General features: G+C 60.5%; 5 protein-coding genes and 1 non-coding gene across 6 annotated transcripts; 2 read left to right on the top strand and 4 right to left on the bottom strand.

Moving 5' to 3' along the window:
- Positions 1-180: 180 nt before the first annotated feature.
- Positions 181-4799, top strand: EHS24_004739 (uncharacterized protein; the record flags this gene model as incomplete). Its single annotated transcript, XM_028620296.1, has 2 exons — positions 181-1203; positions 1272-4799. 2 exons carry the CDS (start codon positions 181-183, stop codon positions 4797-4799), a joined length of 4551 nt encoding a protein of 1516 aa, XP_028479268.1.
- Positions 4800-5342: 543 nt separating this feature from the next.
- VPS27 (Vacuolar protein-sorting-associated protein 27) lies at positions 5343-7651 on the bottom strand (the record flags this gene model as incomplete). Its single annotated transcript, XM_028620297.1, has 3 exons — positions 5343-7301; positions 7361-7533; positions 7600-7651. 3 exons carry the CDS (start codon positions 7649-7651, stop codon positions 5343-5345), a joined length of 2184 nt encoding a protein of 727 aa, XP_028479269.1.
- A 1113-nt stretch (positions 7652-8764) lies between these two features.
- RPB1 (DNA-directed RNA polymerase II subunit rpb1) lies at positions 8765-14250 on the top strand (the record flags this gene model as incomplete). The annotated part of the gene is made up of 4 exons (XM_028620298.1): positions 8765-8848; positions 8895-8988; positions 9039-9211; positions 9250-14250. The coding sequence occupies 4 exons, from the start codon at positions 8765-8767 to the stop codon at positions 14248-14250; spliced, it is 5352 nt and encodes a 1783-aa protein (XP_028479270.1).
- Positions 14251-15090: 840 nt separating this feature from the next.
- On the bottom strand, positions 15091-15170 carry EHS24_004742. The gene has a single exon. It is a non-coding gene; the product is annotated as a tRNA-Gly (tRNA).
- A 274-nt stretch (positions 15171-15444) lies between these two features.
- On the bottom strand, positions 15445-16466 carry EHS24_004743 (uncharacterized protein; the record flags this gene model as incomplete). The annotated part of the gene is made up of 4 exons (XM_028620299.1): positions 15445-15602; positions 15649-15962; positions 16012-16329; positions 16417-16466. 4 exons carry the CDS (start codon positions 16464-16466, stop codon positions 15445-15447), a joined length of 840 nt encoding a protein of 279 aa, XP_028479271.1.
- Positions 16467-16850: 384 nt separating this feature from the next.
- Positions 16851-19166, bottom strand: EHS24_004744 (uncharacterized protein; the record flags this gene model as incomplete). Its single annotated transcript, XM_028620300.1, has 2 exons — positions 16851-18945; positions 18994-19166. 2 exons carry the CDS (start codon positions 19164-19166, stop codon positions 16851-16853), a joined length of 2268 nt encoding a protein of 755 aa, XP_028479272.1.
- Between the last annotated feature and the right edge of the window lie 38 nt (positions 19167-19204).

Below are 19204 nucleotides of genomic sequence, written 5' to 3' on the forward strand. Positions count from 1 at the left end.
TGCCGATCGCCGCCCGCCTCGCCGCCGCCCGTTCCACCCAGGCCACACCCCTTTCCCGCCCGCCATCTCATACATCCCACACACCTCTTCTTCAACACATTCATTCTGTACCATTAACCTCTTCCCACTACCTCCCCACCCCCCAACCTCCCATCGGCGAACCCGTTCGACTTGGCCGCCATGGGCCTCTTTGGGCGCTTACGAGCGTCGTCGAACGCTGCAAAGGACTCAAAGTCGTCCGACGCATCGTCGTCCATAGCAGGCAGCCCACACACGCTGCGACGCTCGCCGTCGACCTTTCTCTTGTCGGCGTCGTCGTCGTCGTCTGGCACCACAGCAGCAACCTCGCCCTCTAGAGCAGACCGCGCATCGGGATCCACCGTCGCGTCCACAAGGCATTCTCGTCTGCCATGGAAGCGTGACAAGCCGCCAGCGCTGCCACCACTCAACCGCGACACGACACCAGTGACCTCGCCTGCCCGTGCCCGTGCACCGTCAGCCGCTGCCGTCGTCGTCCCGACGATCACCACACACGAGCCTTCACCCCGCAAGCTCAACCCACCACCACAGTCGTATCCTTCACATGCGGTTATCAAACCCATCCCGCCCTCAATGTCGCCAGACGGCTCACATACACGCAACGCTTCGCAGCAGACCGTCGTTTCATTGCAGAGCACGTTCACGGCACATTCCAAGGCCAGTGACAACTCTGGCGAGTGGAAAAAGGAAGGCGGGATCTTGGGGAAGCTCGGCTTTGAGAGCGATGACTGGAACCTCGAGCGCACCACACAACCATCCACGTCTGGAGCGTCCAGGTCATCGTCGTCGGGACGCACAGAACGAGACCGCCAACGAGAGCGCGAGCAGCAGCAGCAGCAGCAACAGCAGCAACAGCCGCCGCCTCCGCCGCTGCCACGCCAACCTGGCAGGGCTCCCGGACGTGACCAGCAACGTGAAACATCGTCCTCCGGTCCCGACGCGCACCCCGTTATCCCCAAACGGTCTCCCATGCGCAAGATGCAAGCGCTTTCGGCGCCTACCCTCTCCATCAACACGAACCCGGCCATCAACGTGCGGCCCACGTCCACCGTCTCGGCAGCAGACACGGAAGACACCGTAGAGGAGATTCGCGCAAGCCACGAGCAAGACGATGACAAGAAGGCGTTCGGATGGAAGAGGGGAGTGCGCAAGTCAATCGACCAGGTGAGAAAACGTCGTGCTGCTTGTCTCTCTCCATGTTGGACGGTGCTGGGCTAACGCAATGTCAATAGGCACCATCTCCACCTCCGGTAACGCGTCGTCCAGTGTCGCACGTTGGAGGCGACCGCCCCGCTCAAGTTCGTCGTCCGTCGTCTTCTCTCTTCCACAACCCCTTTCAAAAGTCCCAATCCCGTGTCTCGCTCGCGTTCGACCTCGATTCGCCAACCGTCGACGATGGTTCGTTCCAGCTCAAGGCGTTCCGGCACATCTCTGGAGCGTCGGACGCTGGAGAAGGGTACGACCAGTACATGTCACTGGTGGGTGCAGCAGACCCGACCCCACCCGTCACACCCAATCCTCGGCATTCGCAGGAGATTGGCTTGGGTTCGCCGCTCGCAGCACCGCGTCCTCGCCCGCCAAGTGCCGCCGGATCAGTGGACTCTGGGTCGCGCGTGTCTGTCGCGGCTTTCCGCAAGGGAATCCGTCGCCCCAGTTCCTCTGTTCTTCTGGACGGGGCCGACGACGACGACGACGATATCCCTCTGTCGCTGAGCCGCGCCAAGTTGGGCGGCGGAGGCGGTGGTGAGCACCCGATCCTTAGGCGCGACACTTCAGCCCTTTCCCTCACGGACGCGCCTTCACCTCCTGTGCAGTCGACAGTCTCCCTTGCGCCTGCATCGCCGACGATCGAGTCGCCGCGCGGACCGAGTCCTTCGAGCAGGAATAACGCAGACAAGCGCCACAGTCCCCACCCTCCATCTGCAGCCAAGGCCTTTGTTGTCCGTGGTGGCAAGTCTTCACGTTCGACTCTGGACGACAAGAGTGAAGTCAGGCCGACTCCCAAGTACTCTCCAGTTCCGCCGCGCCGGGAGCGTCTTCCCTCACCATTGCCCGTGGCAGCTGTGGACACTTCGCCACTCCCCAATCGCGGCGCTTCTCTCGCAACTCCCGTCAACATGAGTAACGATACCATTTCTCTCTCGTCCCCACCTCTCACTCCCACCAATGCCTATGGTTCCAATGCCGCATCTCCTCATACCTCCAACCGCAGGCTCAGCATGTCTCCAACCCCGCCTCGCCCTGCACCGCTGAGGATACCCGAGCCACAGGTGACGTCCGTCGACCTAAAGGACCTCAAGCTTCCGCCGCGTCCAAGCGAGCTCGATGACGAACCCCTCTTGCCTCCCATGCGGCCCGACTCGCAGCCTCCCAGCCGCGGTTCGCCTCTTCTCTCGTCCTTGTCACCTGTCATTGATGAGAATGTCCGTCGCATCTCGGGGCTCTGGGGTGGCGGTGCTGCTTCGCCCCACAGCGAGGACAGCTCCAAGGAGGAAGGCTTTGACCCGGCCGTCGCAGCAGCACATGCCTCCCAGCCGAACGGGGCTCGTTCACCGGATGGATACCTTACGCCCGAGGGACAGCTGTCGCCATCTGGCTCCAACGCCAGGCTGAGTCTCTACGACCGCCTGTCGTCTGTCACGTCGGTTGTGGGCTCGACTGCGACCAACGTCGTTGCCAATGCGTCCTCGGCACTGAACGGTTCGGAGAGGCTTTACATCCCACCCTTGCCTGTGTCGCCCGAGCGCAAGACTGTGCAGCCCGCCCTCCTCAGTGCCTCGCCGGCCAGTGACCGGACTGCGTCACCCGCACCTGTGCCGCCCATGATGGACGCCCCGCCTGTGCGACCTGCCATCGTACCTCACTCGAGCTTTGGCGGTTTGCGCAAAAAGGCCGCCGAGAAGCCCACAGCTAAATCCAAGGGATGGGACAGCAGTTCCGACGAGGACGACGACAAGAAGAAGACGCCGCCAGCGAGGAAGCCACTGCAGATTGCTCACCCGGCGCCCAAGCATGCGCCGCGTGACCGCATCCCGTCCATGATCGCTACCAACGAGCCCGACATGGAAGAGATCACATCGGACGACGAGGACGAGCCCTTGACACAGGTCCGCTCCAAGTCGCGCAGCTCGTTGCGTCCGTCCGTCTCCCGCAGCTCGCTTCGCCCCACCATGTCGCGCCCCGGGTCGCGCTCGTCCATGCACTCTACTCGATCGCTCAAGACCAGCCCGCAGCCAGAGGTCGTGCCTCCGCTGCCATCGTCTCGCCCCGGTGGCCGTTCCTCGGCTCCTCGTCCAGCCTCGTCCATGACGATTATGAGCAATGGAACCAGCTCCACGACCAGGCCGATGTCTACTCACACTGTCACTGGCGCGTCGGCCACGCGGCCCCTGTCTACGATGACTCTCCAGTCATCGTCGTTGACTGCAAGTGCTTCCAAGTGGTCGCTGTCGTCTGCCGACTCGCCCAAGGACACGAGCTCGGACGAGACACTCGCTCGCTCTCCGCCCATCGGCCCCCACTCGCGCTCTGGTGGCAAGGTGCCTCGTTCGTCTGTCAGCAGCGACAAGCTCCGTGCACCCCCCGTGCCCATCCTCCAGCAGCCGTCTCCCCGCCACGACGCCGTGTCTACCTTGTCAGCCGCTGGCGAGACCCGCCACACCGCCTCGCCTGCCTCATCCCGGTCGGGTCTCACGGGCGACTCGCAGGGCCCCCAGCCGATGACACCCCGCTCCATGGAGGCGGCGCGTCGTTCCTGGGCCCCCGCCGACGGTCCTCGTCCTCGCGGACAGAGCGATGGCCCTGCCGCGTCTCGCCCGGCTACGGGTTACGGCGACTGGACCGGCATGCCTGGCATGCCTGGTATGCCAGGTATGCCAGCTGGCTTCCCCTACCCTGGCATGGACATGGCCTCTGCTCAGGCTGCCGCGATGATGCAGCATCAAAAGCAGCAGTTCCAGCTCCAGTGGATGGCCGCTGCCCAGCGCCACTTTGACGACGCTTGGGAGCGCGCTTCGAACGTCTCCAACGCCCAGACCGTCAGCGGCATGTCAGGCCCCTCGTACGGCTACAGCTACGGGCCCTCTGTCCCCTCCGTCTCTGCCTTTTCTGGATACGCTGGTGTACCGCAGCAGGCGTTCCCTCCCGGTGGTTATCCGTACGGTTTCCCCTCGGGTCCATTCCCAGGAATGGGCGGAATGCCGGGTATGATGGGCATGCCAGGCATGGGAGGTATGCCTGGCCAGATGCCTGGTCAGATGCCTGGTCAGATTCCTGGTCAGATGCCTGGCATGGGCATGCCACCCGGTATGCCTGGTGCCAGCATGTACGGCTACGCACCGCCCGCGCAGTCGGTGTACGGTGGCGAGTTTGGACCCCCCGTCGTCCCCTTCCAGCGCGACGCCGGCCCCCCATCCCCGGCAACAAGGCGTACCCGCCGCGGCTCGGGCGCGACAGAGCTCGGCGCCTCATCCCAGCAACACCGCGACCGCGACCGCGGACAGCACCCGTCCCAGCGCCCCGCGTCCGTCGCGCACGCCGCGCCCATGCCCCACTCGGCGTCGTCCGCGTCCCTCACGGGCAACAGCGGACCCACCCCACGCCGCTCCCTCCCGCACCAGCCGTCCCAGCAGCAGCTCCACTCGCGCCGCATGAGCGGGCTGGCCATGAGCGAAGTCGGCGGGCCTGGCGGCCCTCCCTCCAGCTGGCGCCGGGAAGACAACGACGCCACCCCGCGCAAGCGCGTCACCAACGCGTCTTAATATAACGAACCACCCAACCACCCCCCCCCCCCCCCCCCCCCCCCTCTCCTTCATTGCACTTTCCCCCATCCCCATAGTATAACGTCCTTTGCACGATACCCCCCACCACGCTCCCCTGGCGGCAGCACACCCCGCGCATTTTTCACGGACTTTCTTTCCCACCTTGCCTCGCCCAAGCTCCAACTTACATACACACAACACAGCGTTTGCGCGCGACCACAGCGGAAGCCATCCACGATACACACTTCCCTCCCCCACCGAACTTTTTTTCTCTCTTTCTTCTCCATACTAGCGAAAACGTAATTCATGTTCGCCCTATCTCTCTCTCACACACACTCTCTCTCTGGCGCGCGTTCTCTTTCATGTGGACTTGTGTCTTATGCATCTGTCTCGCCTCCACCCGTCGCGTCCCGTCTCGTCCCCGTCTCGTCCTTGTTACACAACTGATGACATATTCTCTCTCGCCTTTTTTGTAGGAAAAAAAGCATGAAGAAAGGGACAAAGAAAAAAAAAATGAATGGGAAAATGGCACACAATCAATCACTACAACTCGATAAGGAGGGCCTCCTCGCGCGGCGCCGGGGGAGCCGCCGAGACTGGCTGCTGCGGCTCCTGGAACCCGGCGGGGGCCGCGGGAAACATGGACGCCGTGTAGCCCGGGAACGGCTGCTGCTGCGGGGCGGTGTACTGCTGCTGCTGCTGCGGCTGCTGAAACTCGTTGGCCCATGGATTGGGCGTCGAGTCGGCACGGACAGGCTGGGGCTGGGCCTGGGGCTGGGGCGGAGCGCTGGGGAGCGCGGCCGTCTCCAGGACGGGGCTGACGGCCAGCGGCGCCGACGCGACCACGGGCGAGGCGTAGCTCGCGCTCCGGGCCGGCGCGCTCGGTGCGGGCAGGGCGCTGGTGGTGGAGCGCGGGGACATGCTAGGGTGGGAGGCGAGGTCGACGGGCGGTGGGGCGGAGGGGACAGACTGGGGCTGGGGCGGCGCCGAAGGTACCTGCTGCTGCTGCTGCTGCTGCTGCTGCTGGGCAACCTGTTGGGCGTGCTCGTAGTTTTGCGGTTCGGCGACATAGGTGTTGGGGAGAACGGGAGCGGGTGCAGACTGAGCCGAAGGCGACACGGGAGCAGGACCAGGAGCAGCGTACGATGCCTGGCGCGAGGTGCTTGGCGGCGATGACCACTGGGGAGCGTACTGCTGCTGCTGCGCGGCATGAGGAGCAGCCTGGTACGGCTGCTGGTACGCGCCATACACCGGCATGGCAGGATACATGCTCGGCGCTGAGGGGGCGGCCTGCGGTTGAGCCTGAGGAGGAGCGGCCTGGGGAGGCTGCTGGTACTGCTGGGGAGCGTAGCCGTTGGCGTAGGGCTGCTGGGGAACGCTGTAGCCTGGGTATTGCTGGAAGCCGTAAGGGTATCCGTACTGCTGCTGTTGTTGCTGCTGGGCCAGCTGGTGCCTCTGAGCTGCCTGCTGCTGGGCCTCTTGAGCCTTGCGCTGGGAAAAGGCCTGCTGGCCGTCCAAAATGCTGCCGTACATCGCCACAGCCTGTGTGAGCTTGGCCTGCATCTCGGCGAGCATGGCCTGCTTGGTGCTCTTCTCCTCGACGTTGCGGTAGAGCTTGGGACCAATACCGTAGGCCTGCTCGTACAGCATATGGGCCTGGGGGAAACGACGCAGGTCGCGCTCGCCATAGGCAGCCATTTGGTCCAGCGTGTTGGAAAAGGTCAGGATCGTCTCGGTCTCGCGCGGAGCCAGGTCAAAGGTCGGCAGGGGCTTGAACTCGAGCTCCTCTGACGGCGCACTGGGACGGGCACGCTCCATGTCACGCAGCGATGCCTCAATCGCCAGACGCAGCTGCTCGTCGTCGTCGTTCACGGTGCCGTTCTTGTACGCAAGTGGCGGTTCCGAAGGAGCTCCAACAACATGGCCAGACTGAGCCTGGAGCGACAGCTCGATGGCGCGCTGCAGGTCGGCATCATAGTCTTCACGTGTGCGCCGTGTGCGGCCTGGGACGGCGGGGGCAGGCTTGTTCTTGCCAGCCTTGATCCAGCAGCCCTCGCAAACGCGCACCTCCTCCTTGATACCAAACTTTGGCAGCGGCATCAAGCGAGACGAGCACGCCTGGTCAAAGACCAGACCACAGTTTCGGCAGTGGTGTTTGCGGTTGGTAAACGTAAACGCGGTGCGACACCGCATGCACACGTCCGAGTCAACCCAAGTCGGTGCGGTGATCGTGTCGATCATGTGTGTCGACGAACCAGTCGGCGGTGGGGGAAACTTGACCCCCGAGTTCTTGAGCTCGTGGTAGACGTCCACAAGGAAGGCCAGGTCCCTCCTCGACTCAAACGCAAGTGCCCACTGCTGGAACATGCGTAGAGCCATCGTCTTGACTTCCGGGTTGGTGCCGTGCGACCGTATCACAGACGACATTTCGTCTACAAACTCCTTGCTCGCAATCTCGCCCAGGAAATGGTCGCCACCGTTCTTGATACAGGTATCAATGAGCTAAAGAGACACATCGTCAGCAGGGGTGTATACATGTGGACACTGATAGGTAGACTCACACTCATGGCATACATCTGCACACGGGCGTTCTTGCTGGCCACACGGAGCTTGAGAGCTTGCATGGCGGGCTTGGGCTGCACGGCTTTGGACCTGATCATGTCGGTGATCTCGAGGTTGAGCGACATGTCCTCGCCCTGCGGGTATGCAAGCTTCATGGGTGAACATGCTTGCTCTGTATGAGGTGTCAGCGACTGAGCCGCAGTGGGCGAGGCATAGCGGCGACACCGTGGCAACTCACCGACCAGCTCCTCGTACTGAGGGTTCGTACTAGAACCCCACAGCCACGACATGGTTAATTGTATGCGAGGGAGGTGCGCAACAAGAAGCCTCCTCTATGGGTGGTGGGCAGTTGATGGAGACGGGACCCCCCTTGAGCAGAGAGACAAGGGCTGCTGATCCCGGTTCAATGGCAGCCGATCTATTGGGCGATGGTGGTGGCGAGGTCGTGAATGCAGACTGCGTGCAGGGCAGGGTGGCTGTGGTGGCACTGAGGCTCCTGCTGGGTCGTCTAGAGGTGTTCGTGAGGGGGAAGGGGGAAATGTGGTGATGCAAGTGAGAGTGAGAGAATGACAAAGCGTTTGAGCGAGAGAGAGATGCAGAGCAATACGCGATCATACATCCACCCACTGCACTGGGTGGCCAGACGATGACGCCGCGCGCATGGCCCAGCCCACAGCCCACAGCCATCAGCCAGCCGCCGCATCAGGGGAACCACACGGGCCGGGCCGAAGAGTGCCACGACCGCGTGGCTGCCTACGGTGGTGTCGGCGTTTCAAGCGGGGTTATCCCGCTCGGTGCCGCCTGAATGCAGCAGCCTCCCCTGGCTCCGCGGAGCGCTGCGATGCGCGCCACCTCAATCAGCGGCCAACTGCAATGGCCTTGTGCCCTTGTTGTCATCCCCACCACCCACATCCCCCCGCGCATCCGCTTCGTGCTCATACTCTAGAGTACGGCGTGCACGGGAATTCAAAAGAACCAGCTCTACCCCCGCCGACAGCACTGGCGCAAACAACGCCTGTCGGCCAGTTCAGAGTGGAGGAGGGATCAACACACCCACCGCTTTGAACCACAGAACAATCACCAATTGTTCCCCTCCCTTCCCCCCCACCGACTCCCCCCTTCTACAACCTCCAACGTACCTGCGAGCGAGCGACAGAGGCCTACAAGGACCGTCGGCGTCGGCATTGATCGCAGCGGGTACCACTCGCGCATCTCGAACCGTTCCGCGACGCGCGTTTCATTGTTCCATTGTTCCTCTCCCTTGCCACCGGTATCCATTGCCCGTCAACTTTGCTGAGTGGACGACAGAGGATTGCGTGACGTGACATTTGCAGAGAAGAAGAAACGTGGAGATTGTCTACAGCCCAGAAGCGTCTCCTGTGTAAACAACAATCGTGCCCAACATGACGGTCACTTTCCCCTACTCTTCCGCCCCCGTGCGGCAGATCAAGGAGATCCAGTTCGGTGTCATGAGCCCCGAGGAGATTGTGGGTTATTGGGAGATGACTGCCGAGGCCTAACACACGTTCTCAGAAAGCGTACTCGGTCGCAAAGATTGAACACCCAGAGGTGATGGATGAGAACGGAAGGCAAAAGGTTGGAGGTCTCATGGACCCCAAGATGGGAAGTAAGTGGCCAGCCCTGTCCTAAAATGCAAGGACGGCGGCTTACCTGCAGCCATCGACCGCAACTTCAAGTGTCAGACCTGTCTCGAGGGCATGGCAGAGTGCCCCGGTCATTTCGGCCACATCGAGCTCGCCCGTCCAGTGTTCCATGCCGGCTTCATCGTCAAGGTGAAGAAGATTCTCGAGTGTGTGTGTTACAGCTGTGGAAAGCTCAAGGTCGACACGGTGAGTTCAACGTGATGCAGGGCGAAACTGACGAGCAGCGCGACCCTGCTGTTCAAAACGTTGTTCGTCGCATCAAGCCTCAACACCGTCTGAAGGCCGTTTGGGCGATCGCAAGGCCCAAGATGGTGTGTGAAGCCGACTCGCTCGAGGAGGAGAATGGCGACAACACCAACGAGGACATGTACAACGACGAGAACAAGCCGGGCATGCCCAAGGGCCACGGCGGATGTGGTGCCGAACAGCCTCAGTACCGCAAGGAGGCTCTCAAGCTCATTGGTGTCTTCAAGCCGTCCAAGGACAAGGGCGAGGAGGGTGCCGAGCCCGAGAGGAGAAACATGCCCGCCGCCGAGTGCTACAACATTCTCAAGAAGATTCCCGACGAGGACCTCCTCATCATGGGTCTCAACGCCGAGTTTGCGCGCCCCGACTGGATGATTCTCACTGTCCTTCCCGTCCCTCCCGCCGCGGTTCGTCCCTCCATCTCGGTCGACGGTGGCTCCATGCGTTCCGAAGACGACTTGACGTACAAGCTCGGTGAAATCCTCAAGGCGAGCGCCCAGGTGCGCAAGCTCGAGGCCGAGGGTGTGCCGCCAAGTGTCGTCAACGAGCACTACGATCTCCTCCAGTTCCACGTCGCGACTTACATGGACAATGACATTGCCGGTATCCCGCAGGCTCTGCAAAAGTCTGGCCGTCCCGTCAAGGCTATCCGTGCTCGTCTGAAGGGCAAGGAGGGTCGTCTCCGTGGAAACCTCATGGGCAAGCGTGTCGACTTTTCCGCTCGTACCGTCATTACTGGTGACCCCAACATTCAGCTCGACCAGGTCGGCGTGCCTCGCAGTATCGCCATGATTCTCACCTACCCGGAGCGTGTGACACCATACAACATTGTCTACCTCCAGCAGCTCGTCAACAACGGTCCTGCCACCTACCCCGGTGCCCGCTACTACGTCAAGGACACTGGAGAGCGTATAGACTTAAAGTACCGCAAGTCGGGCGAGCCCATCTCTCTTCAGTTTGGCTGGATCGTCGAGCGTCATCTCAAGGACGGCGACTATGTCCTGTTCAACCGTCAGCCCTCGCTCCACAAAATGTCCATGATGAGTCACCGCGTCAAGGTCATGAACTATTCTACCTTCCGTCTCAACCTGTCCGTCACCTCGCCTTACAACGCCGATTTCGACGGTGACGAGATGAACTTGCACGTGCCGCAGTCCGAGGAGACTCGCGCGGAACTCAGCCAGATCGCATGGGTCCCCCGCCAGATTATCTCGCCCCAGGCCAACCAGCCCGTCATGGGTATTGTGCAGGACACTCTCTGTGGTGTGCGCAAGTTTACTCTGCGTGACTCGTTCTGCGACTGGGCGTTTGTCCAAAACCTGTTGCTCTGGCTGCCAGGATGGGACGGTGTCGTCCCCCAGCCCGCCATCTTCAAGCCCAAGCCCATGTGGTCTGGCAAGCAGCTCGTTTCGATGTGTATCCCCAAGGGTATCAACATCACCTTCCGCAACAACGAGAAGCCGTCTTGGATCGACATTTCCGACGAAAACGTGCTCATTGACAATGGAGAGATCATCTTTGGCGCCATCATCAAGAAGATGGCTGGTGCCCAGAGTGGTGGTATCATCCACGTCATCTTCCGCGAGCTCGGGCACATTGCCTGTCGCGACTTCTTCTCGGCAATGCAGATGATGGTCAACTTCTGGCTCCTGCACCACGGTTTCAGTGTCGGTATCGGAGACACCATTGCCGACGGCACGACCATGGCCGGAATCAACAACCGTCTGGCCGAGGCCAAGACGACCGTCCAGGACTTTATCAACGAGGCCGAGTCGAACAGGCTGAAGCCCAAGCCCGGTATGACGATCCGTGAGACCCTCGAGGCGCAGGTTTCCAACGAGCTCAACAAGGCTCGTGACTGGGCCGGTAAGACTGCCCAGGACAACCTGAAGGAGGACAACAACGTCAAGCAGATGGTGGTGTCTGGTGCCAAGGGTTCGTTCATCAACATTTCGCAAATGTCGGGTTGTGTCGGACAGCAGATTGTGGAAGGAAAGCGTATTCCCTTCGGTTTCCGTCACCGCACACTCCCCCACTTCTCCAAGGACGACTATGGACCCGAGTCGCGTGGTTTCGTCGAAAACTCGTACCTGCGTGGTCTCACGCCCCAAGAGTTCTTCTTCCACGCCATGGGTGGTCGTGAGGGTCTTATCGATACCGCTGTCAAGACCGCCGAGACTGGTTACATTCAGCGACGACTGGTCAAGGCCATGGAGGACCTCAAGGTCGGCTACGACGGTACTGTGCGCAACTCGAACGCGGACATTATCCAGTTCCTGTACGGTGAGGACGGCATGGACGGCGCAGCGATGGAGAAGAACTCGCTTGACATCATCCGTCTCTCGAACGCGCGCTTCGAGAAGAAGTACAAGGTCGACGTTATTGGCGGTGCTGCCGGCTTCAAGGCTGGCATCCTCCAGGCCGGCATTGACCAGTCTTCGGGCGAGCTGCAGGACCTGCTCGACATTGAGTACGGTCGCCTCGTTGAGGACCGCAGACTCCTCCGCGAGGAGATCTTCACCGACGGTGCCTCGTCGCACCCACTGGCTGTCAACATTTCGCGTATTATTCAGAATTCGCAGCAAATCTTCCACATTGACCCGCGTGTCCCCAGCGACCTCGACCCCATGTACGTCGTCGAGACGCGTGACGCTCTCTTCGACCGCCTTGTCGTCGTCCGCGGCAACGACTCGATCTCGCTCGAGAGCCAGCGCAACGCCACTCTTCTGTTCGGTATGCTTCTGCGCCAGTCCCTCGCGACCCGCCCCGTGCTCGAGGAGTACCACCTGAGCCGCGAGGCGTTTGACTGGGTCGTGGGAGAGGTCGAGCAGATCTTCAACAAGGCTGTTGTGGCCCCCGCGGAGATGGTCGGCACCCTCGCTGCCCAGTCCATTGGTGAACCCGCCACGCAGATGACGCTCAACACCTTCCACTACGCTGGTGTGTCGTCCAAGTCGGTCACCGGTGGTGTGCCTCGTCTCAAGGAGATTATCAACGTTGCTGTCAACATTCGCACTCCTGCTTTGTCCGTTTACCTCGAGCCCCAGTACAGTCGTACGGAGCGCGACGCGCACGAGATCTCGCGCAAGCTCACCCACACTCGTCTGCGTGACATTACTGCTTCGGTCGAAATCTTCTACGACCCCAAGCTCGACTCGACAGACATTGAAGAGGACCAGGACTTTGTGGACGCCTTCTTTGCCATTCCTGACGAGGACATTCGTCTCGAGCTGCACTCGCCCTGGCTGCTGCGTCTCGAGCTTGACCGTCCCAAGGTGCTCGAGGGTGGTTACGAAATGTCCGACATTGTCGCTGCCATTGTCAACACTGTCGGCAAGGACGTGTTCGTCATCCACTCGGAAGACAACGCCGAAAAGCTCATCATCCGTATCCGCATCGTCGCGGCTGAGAAGGAGGAAGAGGACCTGCTCGGCGACGAGGACATGTTCCTCAAGCGTATCGAGGGTACTCTTCTCGACCAGGTCGAGCTCGGTGGTGTTCCCAACATTACGCGTGTCTTCATTTCAGAGGGCAAGACGACCCCGATCTCAAAGACCGGCGAGTACGACAATGGCAAGGAGTGGTTCCTCGAGACGGACGGTATCAACCTCAAGGCTGTCATGGCCGTTGACGGTGTGGACCCCGGCCGTACCTACTCGAACAACTGTTACGAGGTGTGGGAGACTCTTGGTATCGAGGCTGGACGCAACTGTCTCTTCAAGGAGATGACCAACGTTCTTGAGGCCGGTGGTTCGTACGTCAACTACCGCCACTTGGCGCTCCTCGTCGACCTCATGTGCAACAAGGGTTCGCTCATGTCCATCACTCGTCACGGTATCAACCGTACCGACGCTGGTGCGCTCTCGCGTTGTTCGTTCGAAGAGACTGTCGAGATTCTGCTCGAGGCCGCAGCGGTTGGCGACGTCGACGACTGCCGCGGTGTCGCCGAGAACGTTCTGCTCGGCCAGATGGCCCCCATGGGTACCGGCGCGTTTGACGTGTCGCTCGACCTCGGCATGCTCAAGGACGTCATCGTCGACCACCGTCTGCCAGTCCAGAACATGATGCTCGCGAGCAACATGGGCGGCATGACTCCCGGTGGCAACATGACCCCTTACGACAACCTGTCGCCCATGTGGAACGGCGGCGGTGCTGTTGGCGGTGCCGCCTTCTCGCCTATGCAGACGTCCAACAACGACGAGTCGGGCAACTATGCCTACATGAACTACGGCATGTCGCCCATGGCCGGTGGTATGTCGCCTGCAGGCTACTCGCCGACCTCCCCGATGGGCTACTCGCCCACGTCGCCATTTGCCGTCACATCACCTACCTACTCGCCCACTTCCCCCTTCCAGGGTGGTGCTTCGCCTTGGGTGCCCCGTGGTGCCGGCAACTACGGTGCGACGTCGCCGACGTACTCGCCCACCTCGCCGCAGTACTCTCCCTCGTCCCCGCAGTTCTCCCCCACCTCCCCGAGCTTTTCGCCGTCGTCGCCCACGTACTCGCCTGCCTCACCGGCCTACGCTGGCGGCAACCGCACGAGCCCAGGCTACTCGCCGGCTTCACCTGCGTACTCGCCCACATCACCTATGGGCGGTATCACCTCGCCGCGCTATTCGCCCACGAGCCCGCAGTACTCGCCGGCGTCTCCCGCGTTCTCCCCCACGTCCCCCGCGTACTCGCCCACGAGCCCGCAGCCCTTCCAGGCGACCTCGCCAAAGTACAGCCCCACGTCTCCGCAGTTCTCGCCGACGTCGCCAACGTACTCTCCGGCTTCGCCAGTGTACTCTCCCACGTCTCCGACGTACTCGCCGGCCTCGCCTGCCTACTCGCCGACGTCGCCCGCCTACTCTCCCACCTCGCCCCAGCAAGGTGGCCAGAACGGCGGTGCCAACCCCACGCAACAGCAGCCGCGTCCCGGTTGGGGTGCCACCAGTGGCGGCTACGCGTCGAGCCCTAGCTGGAGCAAGCGCGAGTAACGAGAACAACGCAAGACAATGGAGGGGGACAATTGGTTTGGAAAAGATGGAAGAGTGAGAGAGAGGGAGTACGTGTGCGTGTGATCGAGAGAGAGAGAGGCAGAAAATAGAGCGAGAAACACCCCAACAATCTTGAGAAACCGAGCGAGTTTTTTAAAGGGCGTATTGCGCGAGCCTGCTGTCGCGCAGCGCCGTGAGGCCGAAGAGAATTCGTTTCCCATTGCATGGGCAAGGCCCAATCATTCATTGTACCCTTGCTGTCGGCCCACACAATGCATCACTAGAAAATACAGCTGCAGCGAGCCAAGGGGAGTGGGACTGGAGTTGAGTCGTGTGGCGCCACCCTAAACGTTGCGCGGCGGAAGCAGATTCGCGACCTGAATCCACCCAACAAGTCACTGCCATTCCGCACCTTCGTGTCGTCCCACTCTTCCTCTACATCTACTCTTTCGCCGGGGGTAACCCCCGGCACAAGAAAATTTGGAACGATACAGAGAAGATTAGCATTGCCCCTGCATAAGGATGACAAATTTGAAATCAGAGAGGTCTGCTTCGGCAGAAATATTTTTGGACAACGAGCGCGGACCATACAACTGCTGACCAGGTGGGAGATGATCATTTCTCACCAACCGTTGCCTCGATCGCTACAAAATTTTGCATAGGTATAGTAGAGCATGTACATATATTTACAAGGTAATTTAGCATTTATTCATAAACTCTGTGGTCCTCCAGGGGACATCTCCTTCGAAGCCCGTCTTCGACATCTTCTTGCTCCCCTGAACCTTCCCCGTCACCCTGGCCAAAAGGTTACTCGACCTCCTTCGAGATCAGGCTTCTGCGTACACCGTAAGGGAGTCGAACCCCTGCCGCGTCGAGCTTGCACTTGGCAACGACGCATGATACCGTTTCACCAACGGTGTAGATGTGTACGAGTGAACACTGTCGTCGAGCGATAGCCGTAGCAGCCTTTCCGAACGGAGATTGAGGTATATTCGCGAGCCCTGTCGGCCCACAGTGTTCTTGTGATGCCATGCGCCTGGTTATTGGGTATTCAGAGCGTAATAATAGAGGGAAGTTTGCGTATGGACGTACAGACGCCAGTTGACAAAACTTGGGGGGCTCATGGAGGTTGGTACGACATAGGCCCTCCCTCCTCGTGGAGGTGACCTGGATCTATGAACCCGTCAACTGGCGCTATGGACATACTGTTGGATACCCATATGGAGGAGTGGTGGCCAGATATCGATGGTGCCCTCTCAAGGTGCCACCAGCATGTGTATTGGCACCAGCAGCCTTTGGAGTCAAGACATACCCTATGCTCGCCACCAAGTGGACCAAGTTGTCTGAGGCAACTATATGCATATCGCAGACCACTGCTGCTTCGCGTACCCCGCGTACTCGACGAAGCGCAGATACGGTGTCCATCTCCGTCATCTGGCGGTGGTGTCGCGGCCACGTTTCCTGCCAACAGGGACTTATGCACTTGACCAAATCTCGCGCGGTATTCAGTCCGGCGTTGAGACGACCCTTGTGAGGCGGTCTCGAACCTGTCTACCAAGCCAACAAATGCCGCCTCAATGTCGCCCGACAAAAGCGCCTCCATGTTGGCTTCGTGTACGATTTCATGGCGTTTCCACCGGGTGAGAGATTCGGGAGCGCGGATGGGCGTGGTAAGGCGCTGGTGTCTACCTCTGGTAGAAGTGCCAAAACAGCTTTGGAGACTCATCCCATGAAACGTCAACCTGGGGAAACAACACTCACGGTTCATTCAAGTACACAGTACCCGCACGTGAAATGAACGGGGTCTCGCCATAAAGTCCGATTCTCGCGTCGTCATCGTCCACGGCACCAGACCTTGTCAATACCAGATTGACATGGGCCCTCCAAATGTCCAGGTCCCATAGTTTGTCGCCGTCCTGACCAGCCTCCACAGCTAGGTATGACAACCATGCCAAGGCGTTGGCGAGCGCTTTGCGGTCGACCCCATGACGTTTGACAACGTTGTTGATCTCGTCATCGGTCCAAGGTGGGGGAGGATTAATCAGTCTTGGGTCCTTGATGGCCGGGGGTGGCTCAGTACTGAAGCAGGACACAGGGGGACAGGGGAAAGAAGAGGCGCACGCCGGCACTGTGGTGTGGGCCCACTGAGCTCGTCTTGGCGTCTACCTGCCCAGCGGGAGGGAAAACGTCCCAATGGAAGGGCCGGTATCTGCCATTTAGCCTATGTACGTGTGTCTGTAAGCTCACAGTAGGGATAATGGCGAAGAATGCAACAACAAGAGCGGCTGTGATTGTATCTTGTGTGTGTCTGGCGTCGCGACCGGCAGTGACATTACTTCCAGGTATTTTCTTATCAGGGGGGAGGGGGGCACCCGCTAAAAGGCCCGCTAATAGACATATCCTCTGCGATTTGTGAATACGAAACCTAGTTTCAAATCAAGCATGTGCACATTTCAAACAATGCATTCCGACATGTGAGGTCTATACCACCGCTGTATTTCTCTCATTGCCTTGTTGTAAGTACTTGATTGTCCCTATGGGCGAGGTACTAGAAAAATAAGATTGAGAAAATGAAAACTACACTTCACAAAACGCAACGCTCAGAAGAGAAGCTCAACAGCCTCTTCGGCGACAATGGCCCAAGCGGCAGCTTCGGCGACCAAGTCGGCCACATCCTCCATCACGTCCTCGACCACCTCCTTGGACTTTGTCTCGACCTTGCGGCTTGGCGCGACGTCCTTGCCGTGACCGACCCACTCGTCGAGCCAGCGGAGCACCTCGGTGTGCCACTTGACGCTGTTGTGGGCCTTGAGCACCCAGTGGTTCTCGTCCGGGAAGTAGAGGAAACGCGAGGGGACACCCTGGAGCTGGAGCGCGGTAAACGTGCTAATAGCCTGGGACTCGGCGAGACGGAAGTCTTTGCCGCCCTGGATGACGAGCTGGGGGGTCGCCCACTCGGAAACGTGGTTCATGGGGTTCCAGCGTTCGTAAACCTCGCGGTTGGAGAGGAGGGTGCCGCCAAAGTCCTGAGTAGGGAACCAGACTTCCTCGGTCGAGTAGAATGTGTCCAAAGTGGAAAAGATGCCGTCGTGGTAGACGAGGGCCTTGAAGCCAAAGATGTTGTGGCCGTTGATCCAGTTGACCATGTAACCACCGTACGAGGCGCCGAGGCCAGCAGTGCGCTCGGGGTCGATCTCGGGGTACTTGTCCAGCGCGGCGTGGTAGCCAGCCACAAGGTCCTGGAACGGCCTGTCGCCCCAGTGAGACTGGATGCGGTCGGTGAAGTCTTGGCCGTAGCCAGTCGAGCCCGTGGGGTTGACAGCGACCACAAAGTAGCCCATGGAGGCAAAGAGTGCAGTGTTCCAGCGAGTGGACCACGAGTCCTCCCACGCACCCTGTGGGCCACCGTGAATGAAAAAGGCAAGCGGGTAGGACGCAGGAGCATCGTCCTTGCTCCAGCCACGAGGCTTGAGCACCCAAGCCATGACACGCCTTCCGTCGACGCCCTTGAACCAGAGCTCCTCACCAGCCATGTCGTCGAGACGACCGCCAATGTGGGACTCGGCGTAATGAGTGATCTGGCGAAGCTCCTCATGGGGCATCTTGTCCGGGTCGCTGGGGCCATCTTCGAGATCGAGGAAGAAAATCTCAGTTGGGGAAGTGAGGGTCGAGACGGAGAGAAGGAAGTGGTCGTGCGACGACAGCTGGGTGATGCTAGAAGTGGAGCCCTTGAAGAGGAGAGGAGTCGGGAGGCGGCCGGGTGTCTCGAGGTGGTAAGGGAGGACCTTGCCGTTGTACTCGGCAATGAGGTAGAGGCCCTGCGAACGGAGGTCCCACACCACGTCCGACGGGGAACGGTCCCACTCGGCGGTCCAGCGCTCCGAGGAGCCAATCTTGTCTGCGTTCAAAGTGTGTACAGTGACAACACGCTTGTCGCTCTCATACCCGTCCTTGGCCATCTCGAGCCACACAAGCTTCTTGCCATCCGGCGAGAAGCTGAGAGCGGAGATGGCGCCGTGCGCAGCCTGCGTGAGGGTGAGGACGTTGGAGCGCGGGCCGGCCAGTGGGAGGAGGTACACGTCCATGCGGGTGTGGATGGCTGTGTTGAGGTGGGTGGGCTTGAGCGCGATGGCGAGCTTGGTCTCGGAAATGGAGAACAGGTCACTGCCAATGGGGTCCATCTGGGAGTAGATTCCCGTACCGTTGAGCAAATTGGTGTACTCGCGCGAGGCGGTAAACTCCTCGCTTCTGCCGTCAACCGACCGACGGCGGTTCAGCAGTGTCGACGCAACAGTGTAGACGCGTCCAGGAGTACGCCAAGTGTCCCAGTGACGCACAAACAGGTCGTCAAAGACAATACCAGAGTATCCACGGTCGGCCCAAGCGGCGTCGTGCTTTCCAGTGTTCTCAATGTCACCATCTTGCCAAACAGCCGCGCAGAAGGCCAGAGTCTGGGTCGTAGGCTCATACTTGAGGGAGCTGGGTTCGGAGCCCTCGGGGAAGTCAAACATCTTGAGCTGCTTGCCAGAGTCGGTTTCGCCCAGGCCGAAATGCCACAGCGCAGTGCCGTTGACATACGCCACGGTCTGGTTTGAGAGCCACACCGCCTCGGACACGGAGCCCGGAGACGCCTCGAACAGCTTGCGCGGGGGGTTGGTGGTCTCGGGCTCGAGGAGGTAGACCGAGCGAGTAGTCCTGGGAGGGGTTAGCGAGGCCCGTTACCAGTACATGTGTGTGACTGACAGGTCGGTCTTTTGGTCCCACTGGTCGACAAACGAGATGGCGAGCAGTCCGCCCGGCGCGGCGACGGCGGGGTGAGGGCGGGGTGCTGTGAGCATGTCGACCGGGGTGAATACATCGGGTGCTGCGGCGACGAGGCCCAGCGCGCCGAGGGCGACTGGCAGGAGTGTGATCATGGTGAGCGATGGATAGACACACGGATCGCGTCGGTTGC

This window comes from Apiotrichum porosum, assembly GCF_003942205.1.
Source record: "Apiotrichum porosum strain DSM 27194 chromosome Unknown scaffold_2, whole genome shotgun sequence".
In the NCBI taxonomy this organism is placed as follows: Eukaryota; Fungi; Basidiomycota; class Tremellomycetes; order Trichosporonales; family Trichosporonaceae; genus Apiotrichum; species Apiotrichum porosum.